This window comes from Carlito syrichta, unplaced genomic scaffold (genome assembly GCF_000164805.1).
Source record: "Carlito syrichta isolate Samal-C Ts95f unplaced genomic scaffold, Tarsius_syrichta-2.0.1 Scaffold302566, whole genome shotgun sequence".
Lineage (NCBI taxonomy): Eukaryota > Metazoa > Chordata > Mammalia > Primates > Tarsiidae > Carlito > Carlito syrichta.
Window position 1 is genome coordinate 70,456 of NW_007246662.1, and position 12,285 is coordinate 82,740.

The 12,285-nt window shown below is 54.2% G+C and overlaps 2 protein-coding genes across 2 annotated transcripts in view; one reads left to right on the plus strand and one right to left on the minus strand.

Annotated features, from left to right (window-relative positions):
- The window catches only part of ZNF692 (zinc finger protein 692), a 9,306-nt gene extending 7,507 nt beyond the window's left edge, over positions 1 to 1,799 (plus strand). The window contains exons 11-12 of the mRNA XM_008056863.2: positions 1,078 to 1,177; positions 1,321 to 1,799. Coding sequence (XP_008055054.1) covers positions 1,078 to 1,177; positions 1,321 to 1,627 — 407 coding nt within the window. The 3' untranslated portion in view covers positions 1,628 to 1,799. The remainder of the gene's footprint in view (positions 1 to 1,077; positions 1,178 to 1,320) is intronic.
- Positions 1,800 to 2,217: 418 nt separating this feature from the next.
- On the minus strand, positions 2,218 to 4,398 carry ZNF672 (zinc finger protein 672). The gene has a single exon (XM_008056864.1). It carries the CDS (start codon positions 4,396 to 4,398, stop codon positions 3,058 to 3,060), a length of 1,341 nt encoding a protein of 446 aa, XP_008055055.1. The 3' UTR covers positions 2,218 to 3,057.
- Positions 4,399 to 12,285: the final 7,887 nt, after the last annotated feature.

Here is a 12,285-nt window from a genome sequence, read left to right on the forward strand (position 1 = left end):
TCCCATCCCTCCCCATCCCTCCCCATCCCTCCCCATCCCTCCCCATCCCTCCCCCTCCCCTCCCCATCCCTCCCCTTGCCTTCCCTTGTCTCCCCTACCCTTCCCTTCCCTTCCCGTCCTGTCCCATCACTGTATCTTGGAAGAAATTGTAATTACTGAGGTGGTACAGTACTCGGGGGTGACTGAGGAATGGTAGTGAGGAGGGAGAAGGAGGGCAGTGAGGTCAGGGAATGAAGCATGGGTGCCAAATGGTAGCAGGGACAGAAGGCCTGGATCGAGGGCTATGTGGCTTGGTTGGGGAGCGATGGGGGCCCAGGGAAGAGGGTGTGTGTATGCGTGCATGTACATGTGTGTGGGCTGATATCAGTCTTTGGAGAGGGGATGGTGTGGAGGTCTGAAGGACAGAAGCAGAGATACCTCCTTGGTGGGGTGGAAGGAAAACCACGTGGCCTGTGAGAATTGCTGGAAATTCAGTGACCACGCCTGCAGGCAGTGCTCTTGGACACAGCAGGGAGGCAGGCTCAGGGTAAAAGAGGAGAGGGGACTGGCTGCCTCACAAGGGAGTTCCATGGGGCATGGGTGGGGTGGTAGGGTGTGCAGGCCTGAGAGGGTAGATGGTGCCTTTGCCAGTGACTGGCCTTGGGTCTTGGACCTCAGTCCTGACCCTTGTCCCTGACTGCAGGCATCTGCTTGATGCTGCCCGGAGCCTTCAACCCACACATAGGAGCCAACTCTCCACTCCTTGCCTTTGGCAGAGAACAGTCTAGAGACTCAGATGCGGAAGCTATACCCTTCATTGGAAGTTCATTGGCTTGGGCATGGTTGCGGGGGGTGACAATAATGAGGTCCTTTAGTTGGGTTGTCACATTCTGTGTTCCTGTCTCACTTAATTGTCATGATCCATCAGACCCACCAGGTGAAAGAGGTCTAGACAGGCTCCACGATTGGACAACTAATTAGAACCCAGGCCGCCCAACTGCAGTGCTGGTGCTCTCCTGTGGGGATGGTGGATGGGGTGGACTGAGGAGGGACCTCGGGCTGAGGACGACTGCTGGAGTGTCCTTCGTGTGCCCACAGACACCCGGGACTACATCTGTGAGTTCTGTGCCCGGTCTTTCCGCACTAGCAGCAACCTTGTCATCCATAGGCGTATCCACACTGGAGAGAAGCCCCTGCAGTGAGTGCCGGGAGGGGGCCAGAGGGGAGGAGGTGGGGTCTGGCAGTCCACCAAGCAGGACACTGTGCAGCAGGGAGCAGGAGGACACCTGGGAACGTGTGATGGACAAAGGTCCCTTCCTTCTTCCTCTGCCCTGGCTACAGGTGTGAGATCTGCGGGTTCACCTGCCGCCAGAAGGCCTCCCTCAACTGGCACCGGCGCAAGCATGCAGAGACAGTGGCTGCCCTGCGCTTCCCCTGCGAGTTCTGTGGCAAGCGCTTTGAGAAGCCTGACAGTGTTGCGGCTCATTGCAGCAAGAGCCATCCGGCTCTGCTCCCAGCCCTGCGAGAGTTGCCCAGGGGCCCTGTGGAGCCCTATCCTGGCATTGCTGCTTCTGAGCCCTTGGGGTCCAGTGAGGGATCTGGGCCCCCTCTGTCTCCTCAGGCTCCAACTCTGCTGCCTCAGCAATAAGCTTGTTAATGTGGGGAGCCAGACCCCAGGGTTTGAAAAGGAATGAGGAAGAGAGGCCCAGAGGGAGATGCCTGGTTCCCGGAAACTAGGGTGTTGGGGAATGCAGGGTGGGGGTGAGACTGGGCTGCAGGAATCTTCACAAGGGATAAAATAAACAGTATTTTACATGGCATGTGTAGGCAGAGCAAGTGTTTGGCCCTTGAGGTGCTGGAATTCTGGTTGCCTTTGAAAGCAGGCTTCACTAGAATGTGCCAGAATGCAGTACAGGTACAGGCCCTAACCCTCTGCAGGCCCTCATTTGCTCTGATCCTTTCCAGATTCATCCTGGCACTCCAGCCCTTCCTGTGGAATAGGATGCCCACCCTCACACTGCAGTAGAGTCTGGAGAGTGCAGTGTCACTCGAGACCAGCTAAGCAGGAAAAGAAGCTCCTGATCCTGAGCCCAGAAGTCTCACCTTCTAGCACACAACCAGGGGTGCTATGTGCAGTGTCACCAAGCTTCCCTGGGAGAGGTGGGACACCTTGGAGCTGAACAGCCCTGGCTCTCAGTTCACTCCCCAAATCTGTGAAAACAAAGGGGTCTCTTGGCATCCAGAACTCAAACAACTCTTTATTTCATCAGTAATAAGCAAAAAGTTGTTGGCTGACTCCAGAGGATTCCTGTCCTACTCTCCTCCACTGTGGAACTTGCCTCTGAGGCCCCAAGCTTGACGTGGAAACAACATGCTGATGGCCCACGGTAGTGCCCAGCTTCGTGAACATACATGGTTGTTGGCCTGGGTCCCAGGACAAATGTCCCCAACCTGGCTGGATAACACTGTCCTAGGAGATACCTTGATCTGCCCTGGGGACAGATAGGGGACTGTGTTGAGAGCCCCGCCCACCTTCACGTGGGTGGGCCCCCTCTGCCAGAAAACTTTCCACCTCCACACTATTTCACTCAGAAGCAGAGGTAGAAAGCAGAGGTTAACAGGTGGATCCGAGAGGCAGGAGGACCACAGGGCTGGCAACACGGCTGTAGCCTTACCTGTGATCACTACCTGAGGAGGAAGGACAGAAGTACTGGCAAAGGAGAAGCAGGGGAGTTGTGGGCTGAACTAAGGAGATGGGAAAATAAAAGACAACACAGGCAGAAAGTACCAGAGAGCCAGAGCAGCGAGGGGACACACAAACCTGGGCTCTCTTGCACAAGGGGCTCCGAGGCTCCCCTGACTCCCTGCACTTGCACCCAGGAAAGGAGTCAGTGATACAACGACTGATGATGAAAAAAGGCGATGGGAAGCAGGAGTAGACGAGGGGCAGGTCAGGTGGAGGGCTACTACCAGAAACCGGAAAAGCAGCAGGCTACGTGTGAGTTGCCCCAGTCCCCGTGGCACGATGTGGGTGCTCGCCCAGCTCCCTCCAGAAGAGACTTGGCAAGTTTCCCTCAACTAAGCCACAAAGAGCTCTGACTTCTCCTGTCCCGCCGGCTCCACAAGGACGCGGGCGGCAACCTGGGTGGTGGCACTGCGGGCACGCGCGTGGGCCCGCTGGTGTTGCGACAGCGAGCGGCTGTGGCTGAAGCACTTGCCACACTCAGCACACTCGGCCGGTCGCTCGCCCAGGTGCGTCTTGCGGTGCAGCGTGAGTTTGGAGGCTACACTGAAGGCCTTGCCGCACTCAGGGCATTTGTGCAGTTTGTGGCCGGTGTGATTGCGCCGGTGCACATTGAGGTTGGACACGCAAGTGAAGCGCTTGCCGCACAGCTCGCAGCGGTAGGGCTTCTCGCCCGTGTGGGTGCGCCGGTGCTTGGTGAGGTCGGAGCGGTCGCTGAAGCAACGACCGCACTCAGGGCACGGGAAGGGCTTCTCGCCGGTGTGGATGCGCTGGTGCACCACAAGGTCGGATCGCTGCCCGAAGCCCTTGCCACAGGTGGCACACGTGTGCGGCCGCGCGCCCTGGTGGCTACGCTGGTGGCGCAGTAGTGTAGAGCTCTCGCTGAAGCAGCGGCCGCAGTCGCCGCACGTGTACGGCTTCTCGCCCGTGTGCGTGCGCTGGTGGCGCACCAGCGTGGCGCTTTCCAGGAAGCCCTTGTCGCATTGCGGGCATTTAAAGGGCTTCTCCCCCGAGTGAGTCTGCAGGTGGCGCGTCAGCGTGGAGCTCTTGCTGAAACTCTTGCCGCACACGCCACACGAGTGCATGTCCGGGGCTCGGGGTCTGTGGGGCTCAGGGCTGCCGGCTTCGTGGATGCGCGCATGGCTCCGTAGCCCAGCACTGCTGTGGAAGACCCGGGGGCACTGCGCACAGCGGTGGGGCGGGATGCTGGGGTCCGAGGTGGGGCCCGTGGGATGTACTCGCGCCTGGTGGAAGCGCAGTGCACTTTGGCGGAAGGCGCGCGCGCACAGAGGGCAGCGACAGGGTCGCTCGGGCGGGTGACGGCGGCGCCGGTGCAGCAGCAGCCCAGGGAGGTGCGGGAAGCGGCGGCCGCACATGCGGCAGGGCCAGGCACGGCTGCGCCGCCGGTGTGTGCCCAGGTGCAGATCGAGGCGGCCGCTGTGGCGGAAGCTCTGGCCGCACTCACTGCAGATGTAGAGAGTCTGGCCGGCGTGGGCGCGCCGGTGCGCCCGCAGGTCAGTGGCCCGCGCACAGCACTCGCCGCACTCCAAGCAGCGGAAATGGCCGTCTCCGCTGTGCGCGCGCTCGTGCCGCAGTAACACTGAACTGTAGCGGAAACTCTTGCCGCACTCGCTGCACGCATAGGGCCGCCCCGCCGCCCCAGGCGCGGCAAACATAGTGGGGACGCGCTCACCAGACTGCTCCCGCGGGGCCGCCTCCTCACGCAGTGAGCACTTTTTTCTTAAGGCCTGGAAAGGGAAATGTAACAGAGAGAAAGGGGCAGGCCTGGAGAATGGGTCTGTGAATTCCAGGCTGCTTCTCGCATGGGCAGGCGGTGCAGCTGTTCCAGAGACGGGCTGTGGCCAGGGTCACACCGCACCGCGCCCCTGTGGGGAGAAGATCACCATGAGCTCCAGCAGCCGCTGCAGGAGCCCGATCTTGGGGAGGAGAGCATGAATCCCCATTTCTAGTAACTTCCTCAGGCAGTCCATCTCTCGGGCTCCCTACTCCGTGGGAAACAAGAATGTACAGGGCGTGTCCTTGAATCACCTGAAAGGACATGAGGGACAGGCCCAGCCAGATGTCCTGGAGATCAGGCAGGCATGGATCCAAAGGAGACCTTCGGGTATCATCAACATTGCTGGAAGAAAAGCCAGCGCCCAGCCTGTTCTCTGGCCTTAGACTGGGGTCTCTATCACGGGATGCATTAGAAAATGACCAAGAGGGATGATGGGTCATAGGAGGTCCTGGGCTTGGGTCATTTTAGCACTCTTCTCCAAGACCCATTTCCCGAGTGACCAACGTGAGCCCAGCCAAACATGAGTTGGAGGACATGCGGATGTGATGAAGCCAATAGGTCGAGCAGCAGCAGCCTGGACAAAAGGCCCAGACCCTGATGTTATGGAGGGGCTGGGCTTGGCAAAGGAAGGTATCCGAGAAAACCCAACAGGACAGTTCCGGATAAGCAACTACCCCCTACCAGTAAACAGCTCCAAAGAAGAGGAAGCAAACTCAGGAACCAGGAAGGGGGTGAAAAGAGGACATGGGTGAGTAACAAAAAACATGACCAAAAGTTGGTAGCATTATCCAAGAACAGCGTTCCACATTTTCAGGGAAGGTTGGAGAGAAAGAAGGTATATCCTTTCTAAGTCTCACAGAATCCAAATTGCTTGTGAGCAACTGAATATGATGAATCTCATAAATAAAAAGAAATTGTGAACATCCTGCACACTCTCTTCACTGCCCCAGCACCGGGAATCTGACAGTAGCAGAAACCCTTCCAAGGAGGTCCCTCTGCCCTGCTATCCTGTTTATCTCAAATAGTATCCCTGAATTCTTCTGACAGGTTGCTCCAGGCAGCTGTCTGGGAGCAGGATCAGCCTTTGTAGTACTTGCAAAGAACCTTGCATGCCCTCTAGATAAGAGCCCAAATGTGGCTGCCCTGCTCCCTGGCTGGCCTCAGCACTGACTATGCCCCTCAAGGTCGCTGGATCTGTCCCCAGCCCAACTGGAGATGAAGTACAGTTGCTAGTTAAGTATAGGTCCTTGACACCCAATGGATCAGGGAGAGGAAAAAACAAAATTGTCAGCTGTCATCTTATCAGGTAAAAATTCATCACAAATGCTTGGGACTTTGGTTAAAGTTCCTCATAGACAGGGAATATCTTTTGGGTGCGAATGGGGGCAGGTGAAGAAAGACTTGAAAGCAAACCTGCAGAGGTGGGCTCTGGAGCTTCTGCCCTGCTCCACGCTGGGCAGGAGGGGCCAGTGTGAGAAGTCCTCCTCGTGTGCCTCTGGAGCAGGGTGTGCTGTGCACTGCAGGGGTGAGGTAAGAGGAAAATGTGGATTTCAGTTGGGCAGGGGGAGAGAGAGGGAGAATGGAGGAAGGCATTTTTTAGTGGACGTTTTCAAATACAGAAAACTAGGAATAATCAGGAATCACTCTCCATTTTGTTATTCTTGTTTCATCTATGACACTGGGAGTATTTTAAATCCTAGACTTCTTATTCAAAGAGGATGACTTTTAAAAAAGAATCTCCAAGCAGGGACAGGGCAGGGACTGGAGACCCTCTGCAAACTCAGGAGTAGATTTTAGAAGGAGTCTCTCAATTCCTGCAGAGGTAACTTTCAGCCCAGATACTTGGGTTGCTGGTTCCAGGTGGATGCCAGTTCAAAGGAATGCTTGCTCTCATGAGAATAAAACCTTAACTGGATATGCAGTGGCTGATTCCAAATGCCAAAGAAAGCAATGCCCATGCCCCAGGAGTGCTTTGCCTCCCTGTTGGTATCGGGAGACTATGAAATCTCTCAGAACATGTTTTTGGGAGCCTGCCCTCTCCCAGGACACATGCCAGATAAGATGAGAAAAGTGCATACACACCAGCACACACATATCGATGGCATGTAAGAAGGATACCTTTCCTCCCATTCTGGATATGGATAAGCCTGTGTGGATAAGGGTGCAGGCTTGGTGCCTGAGTAACCAGACAGACCTTTCAGTCTTTCTTTTGCACCTTACCCCATGCTGGAGCTTACCCCAGAAGCAAGGAAGGTCTGATCCTGGGGTGGAACCCTGAAAGAAAAAATATTGCTGTACCAAAAAGAAATGATTTCTAGACCGTCCTAACCACCACTCTCCTGACTGAATGTGAGTTTTCACATTGCTATACCATCAAATTTCTTTTACTTTGGGAGAAATAAAATAATTCCTGAAAGCTTGAAAGATGGAAAGGGGGAAATTTATGTGTTAGTTAAAATCCTAATTGTTGAATACTTATTTTAGTAGCTTTCAAGCATTGAACTTACAAGTACTATACATGTAGCTAATAAAAATAGGCACTAAGAAGTCAGATAAGCTTAAGGAAAAACTAACATTTACAATAGTTTCAAGATAAACTTTTTTTTTTTTTCTTTTTGAGTTGGAGTGCTGTTGCCTAGGCTGGAGGGCATTGGCACACTCACTGCCACTGCCACCTCGACCAGCTGGTTTCGGCGATCCTTCTGCCTCAGCCTTCCAGATAGCTGGAACCTCAGGCATCCACCACCACACCTGGCTAATTTTTTAAAAAAAATTTATTGTAGAGATGAGGTCTCGCCAAGTTGCCCAGGCTGGTCTTGAACCCATGAGCTCAGGCAATTCTCTCACCTTGGCCTCCCAAAATGCTGGGATTATAGGCATGAGCCACACACACCTGGCCCAAGATGAACTTTTGAGATTCATATATAACTTTATTTTTAAAAAAATAAATACTGTAGGCATTTCATACCATATCTAATTGATTACAAATTACAAATAAGGAGTGTTAGGGATAATAAGGACTTAGGATATTTATTAACAATCTACTGTGAGAGTTTTTTTTCTGCAGTGCATCTTTCAGTCATAATAAAGGCCTTTCTTCCCTGGTTATCTGTTCTGCCATGCCAGCATTTCTAGGGTGGGATGAGGGCCCCCAAAAAATCATAATCCATAAGAAGCAAGCAGTCGTCTTGTCATTCTTCCATCTTGAAGCAGAGTTGTATAGCACTGGTCTGGGCAGCAGGGAACGGGGCTGAGGGGCTCTTCTGAGTTGAGCTGTTGACAGCAGTCAAGAGCCACAGGTGGAGATTGAGCACCTAAAACCTGGCTGGTCTAAATTGAGGTGTTGTAAGAATCATATACACTCCTTATTTCAAAGATTTAGTGTTAAAACAATGCAAAGTATTTATAATGTGTAATGCTGATTATATGTTTAGATTATATTTTGGATATACTGGCTTAAATGAAACATTATTAAAATATGTTTCACCCACTTTTTAAAGAAAACTTGAAGTTACAAATGTGGCTCATATTTTATTCCTGTGGATCATGTGGTCCAAATGGCCTTTCTGAATCCTGGAACTACATATAAAGAAAAGCTGGTCAACCCCACAGTACCAGAAGAGCTTTGGTTGGGAGAAGGTTTCTGTGCCCACCTGATTCTAAGAGCCCCTGTGAGCATGGAGGAGGGCCATTCTCATCTCCCAGTCCAGCCCCTGGCTACTCACCCCCTCCCAGGAGTCCTCCTGTCCCCCCCCCACCTTTTTGAGTAGGTGTCTCACTCTGTTGTCTAGACTGGAGTGCAGCGGCACGCTCACAGTCACTGCAGCCTTGACCTGCTGGGCTCAGGTGCCTTCTGCCTCAGCCTTCCAAGTAGCTGGAACCACAGGTATGTACCATCATACCTTGCTACATTTTCTGATTTATTGCAGAGACGAGGTCTTGCCAAGTTGCCCAGGCTGGTCTTGAACCCCTGGATTCAGGCAGTCCTCTTGCCTCTACCTCTCAAAGTGCTGGGATTACAGGTGTGAGTCACTGTGCCTGCCCCCTCCTGCCCTTTGGAAAGCAGACATCTGTATTTCTTATCTAGACCTGGTAGGGATCTGGGCTGTGACTGGTGCAACACCTTCTCTTCCAGCTGCTCTCAGGGTGAAACCACACCAGGCATCACTATATCAACACATAACGACTCTCACTCTTCATCCTCCTAGTAGTCCTGTGAGATGGGTACTATCAGTTACCCCTATGTGACCTGAGGTTCCTGGGTAGGGCATCCAGCACCATTGAGCACAAGCATTCAGGTGGGTCCAGGGGCAGTACAGGGACAGCAGGTTGGGTGGCTCATCTCTCACTGTCCCCAGGGTAGCCCCTGTACCTTCCTGGAGGCTACAGCAGGGACAGGCCTGGCTATGTGGCGAGGTGGGAAGCACCGGGTGGTCAGGGGAGAAGGTCGTGAAATGCTGGCCCCAGCAACTGTTGTATGGGGCCCCAGGGACTGGCTTGTGTGCACTGTGTTAATCTTGGGGCCCTGGCCCAGGAAATGGAGCTGTCCCCATTAGAGGAGAGGACAAGGACTGAACATGGGAGGTGGGGAACTGCAGTTGCATGGGAAAGGGGCTTCTTCTAGCGGCTTCCCTTGTAGTTTCACCCTTCAGGAGCTGAGTGATGCTGTTGTCTCCCGGATTCTGACACCCCTAGACTATCCTGAAATCCAGACCAGATAGATGCAAATTATCCATTTCCCTCTCTGGACTAGGTGTGGAGTTAACAAGTTTCCTTGGTCCTCAGGACCCTGCTCTGGGGCCTTTCCTCACAGTGAAAGTAACAGGAGAAAGTGATTCCCATCCACTCTGGAAAGATATAAGCCCTGTCCTAGGAGGTGAGAATGGGGAATGGAAGTCAGAGCACCAGAATGGCTGCTCCTTGCTTCCTTCTCCTTAACAGAAACAAGGTCCAGTGCTACTTCCAACTTCAGATCCAGGCTGACATGTTGAAGGAGCTGGTGGGGATAGGAATGTCAGCTCCCCACCACCCCAAGTACCTACGTCTTAACATGACCCAAATAAATTCTTTAGAAAGGTTTGGTTTCACAGAGATTTGCCTGTGAAATCTGGACCGTGTGGAGAAGGTATGGATGTAAACAGGGTGGAGTTTATACTCTGTCCTTTGAGACACGGGCAAAGCCTAAGCCCAAAGTGGCCAAAGGCTCCCAGATGGGAGAAGGAACTGTAGGGTCTCTGGCACCCTCCCTGGGCCTAGCAAGGGGTCGGGCACACATAAAGTACTCAATGCTTTTTTTTTTTTTTTTTTTTACTCAATGCTTTTTTAAAAATGATGTTATTAGTCCAGTTCCCCCAATGTTAGGTTCGTGGGGGAAAAGGGTCTTTCTTTATAGTCTTCTTTTTCTTCTTCTTCTTTTTTTTTGAAGGCAAGAGTGTAATAAGAAGACAGAAAAGCTCCCAAATGGGAGGGAACCCAAAAGAGGGTTGCCCCCTTTACAGTCTTCTTATCCTCCATATCCCTACCCACTGCGTAGACTGCAAATACTTTGCTTTGGTTTATGGCGCCAAAACTGCAATTTGCTTAGGGGAATGAGAAGCAAGTATCCAAATTCTGGTTCTTCCCATGACTAGCTGCTTGACCTTGGACAGGGGACTCTGGGTGTGTGTTCCTCCTGTCTGGGACAACTCTAGAGTGAAAGAAACTATTACACTATTTCTTATAAAAAGATAAAAAGGTCAAAATATTAGTTAAGTCTGAGAACTGCAGGTGCCCAGTGCTTAGAATCTACTCTCCTCAGGACAGTCCTCCTTCAGACAGTCCTGAATAAGGGGCCTGACTCCTGCCCCAACTTCAGGCATCCTAAACGCTCCGCAAGTCCTTTTCAGTCTTCCCCTCGACTTCTAAGAATCCTTCACATCATTAGAGCAGCATGGGCCCCAGCCCCACCTCCGCGAACTGTGAGCTCCCAGAGTGAAGAAGGGAAGCTGGCTACTAAATATTAAGACTTGGTATCTGGTACTTGACAGGAGCTGAACACAATTATCTGCGGAACCAGGAACATTGCACCTGAACCGTCCGCCCTCCGTGCCCCCAGCAGCGCAGCCAATCCCGGGGCGCCTCCGTCGGCGTGTGTCACGGGTTGCTGGGCAGACTCTGCTTGGGCGAGCCCCTCCCGCCCCCCGGCCTAGCTTCTCGAGGGTGGCACCAGCCCACTCGGAGGCCAAGACAGGGCGCCAAAGACGTGGTGGGGAGTGGGGGACGTTTAACGCCGACGGAGCCCGGTGGCCGTCGTCACCCCCTTAATCGGGCTCAGCCTGGCGACGTCTGCGTCGTGGGGCGCCAGCCCCGAAGGTCAACCGGGGAGGTCCGGAGAGGACAGGCAGAGGGCGAGGCCTGGGAGGCGCAGGCCGCGCGGCGACCCCGGACGCGTCCCGGCCAATCGCTCGCCCCGTCGTGTCCGCGTCACTCGTCGCCCAGGCGGTGCTCCCGGCCGCAGCGGACGTGAGTCGCCCGGCCGGAGGGGAGACGACGGGCCACGGTGGGGGCCGCTTCCCCGAGCCACCCTGCCCTCCCGGCCCTTGGCTCCCCTCACCGGTCGCCGACTGGCTCCTCGGACACCGCGCAGCTCCCGCTCAGCGGCCTGGCCGGCCCCTGCCTCCCGGCTGCGGGGCTAGGACGGGGAAGCAAGAAAGGGGCTGCCGGAGAGTCCGGGGCGCGGGACAGGGGTCACGCTCCCCGCTGGCCAGTGGTCAGCCCCGCGCGGGCAGTGTCAGCAGTTGTTGGGAAGACCAGGAGGCGTGCGAACGCGCCACCGACCACTCAGCCCCTCCGGCCGAGGCAGGAGAGGGGGCGGGGCTCGCAGGGAAAGCCGGGGGGCACACCGGCCCGCCCCATCCCAGGCTTAACCAACCACTGCTTCCTCCTTTGTCCGCCTGCCCACCCAGGGCCTCGTGCCGCCCAATCAAACGAAAGGGCGCCGAGCCCTGCGCGCCGCCTCAAGACCCGGCAGCCGGGCCAGGGAAAGTGGAGCTTATGGCCTGGTGTTCCCGGGGCAGTGACGCGGACGCGTGTACGCTTGGGCGCTGCCGCCGTGGTAGCCGGTGCCTGGCGCGGATCCAGCCGCGGGGGCCGCCCGCCCAAACCATTCCAGTAGTAGTAAGTTAGTAACTTCTTACAGTGAGGCCAGGCCCAAGACCTCTCTTCATCCTCACTCCAGCCCTGCAGGGGCATTTTTTCCACATTTCAGATGAGGATTTCACAACCTAATGACTCTCAAGGTCGCACTGTCAGGGATTGGGGTACTCCAGGTCTGCTTGCCAGCTGACTCCAAGAGCTTTCTGGTTGAGCTCCCTGTTCCAATGTTGACTCTAATGTATTCTGCTAGGTGAGTTACTATTAGTGTTTACTGCAAGTGCACTTGGAAGCCTGACCTTTTTTTCAGTGGCCATATGTCATCAGAACAGACTCCCAAGGATGGCCCGCAGGACTTGTTTACTTGCTCAAAGCTTCCTTTCAAGGTCATTTAGTACCACTCATCCTGTTACACATTCAGATCTCTGCTCAGGGGTCCCCTAAATCAGTGATTGGAAGAGGAATGATGAGTAGAGTGAAAGTTAGGTCAAGGAAGAAATTATGTGCATATTTGTCAGCTAAAAAATTCAGATGTGGCTTTATTTCCCAACAAATCTACATCAATATATGACAACTCCCAATATGGCTCTATAAATATTCAAAGTACTTATGGAAGGTCTACTACATGTCAGGC

Bases quoted from the DNA above. Each gene is read 5' to 3' on its own strand.
- ZNF672 (XM_008056864.1), bottom strand. From the start codon at position 4,398: ATGTTTGCCGCGCCTGGGGCGGCGGGGCGGCCCTATGCGTGCAGCGAG.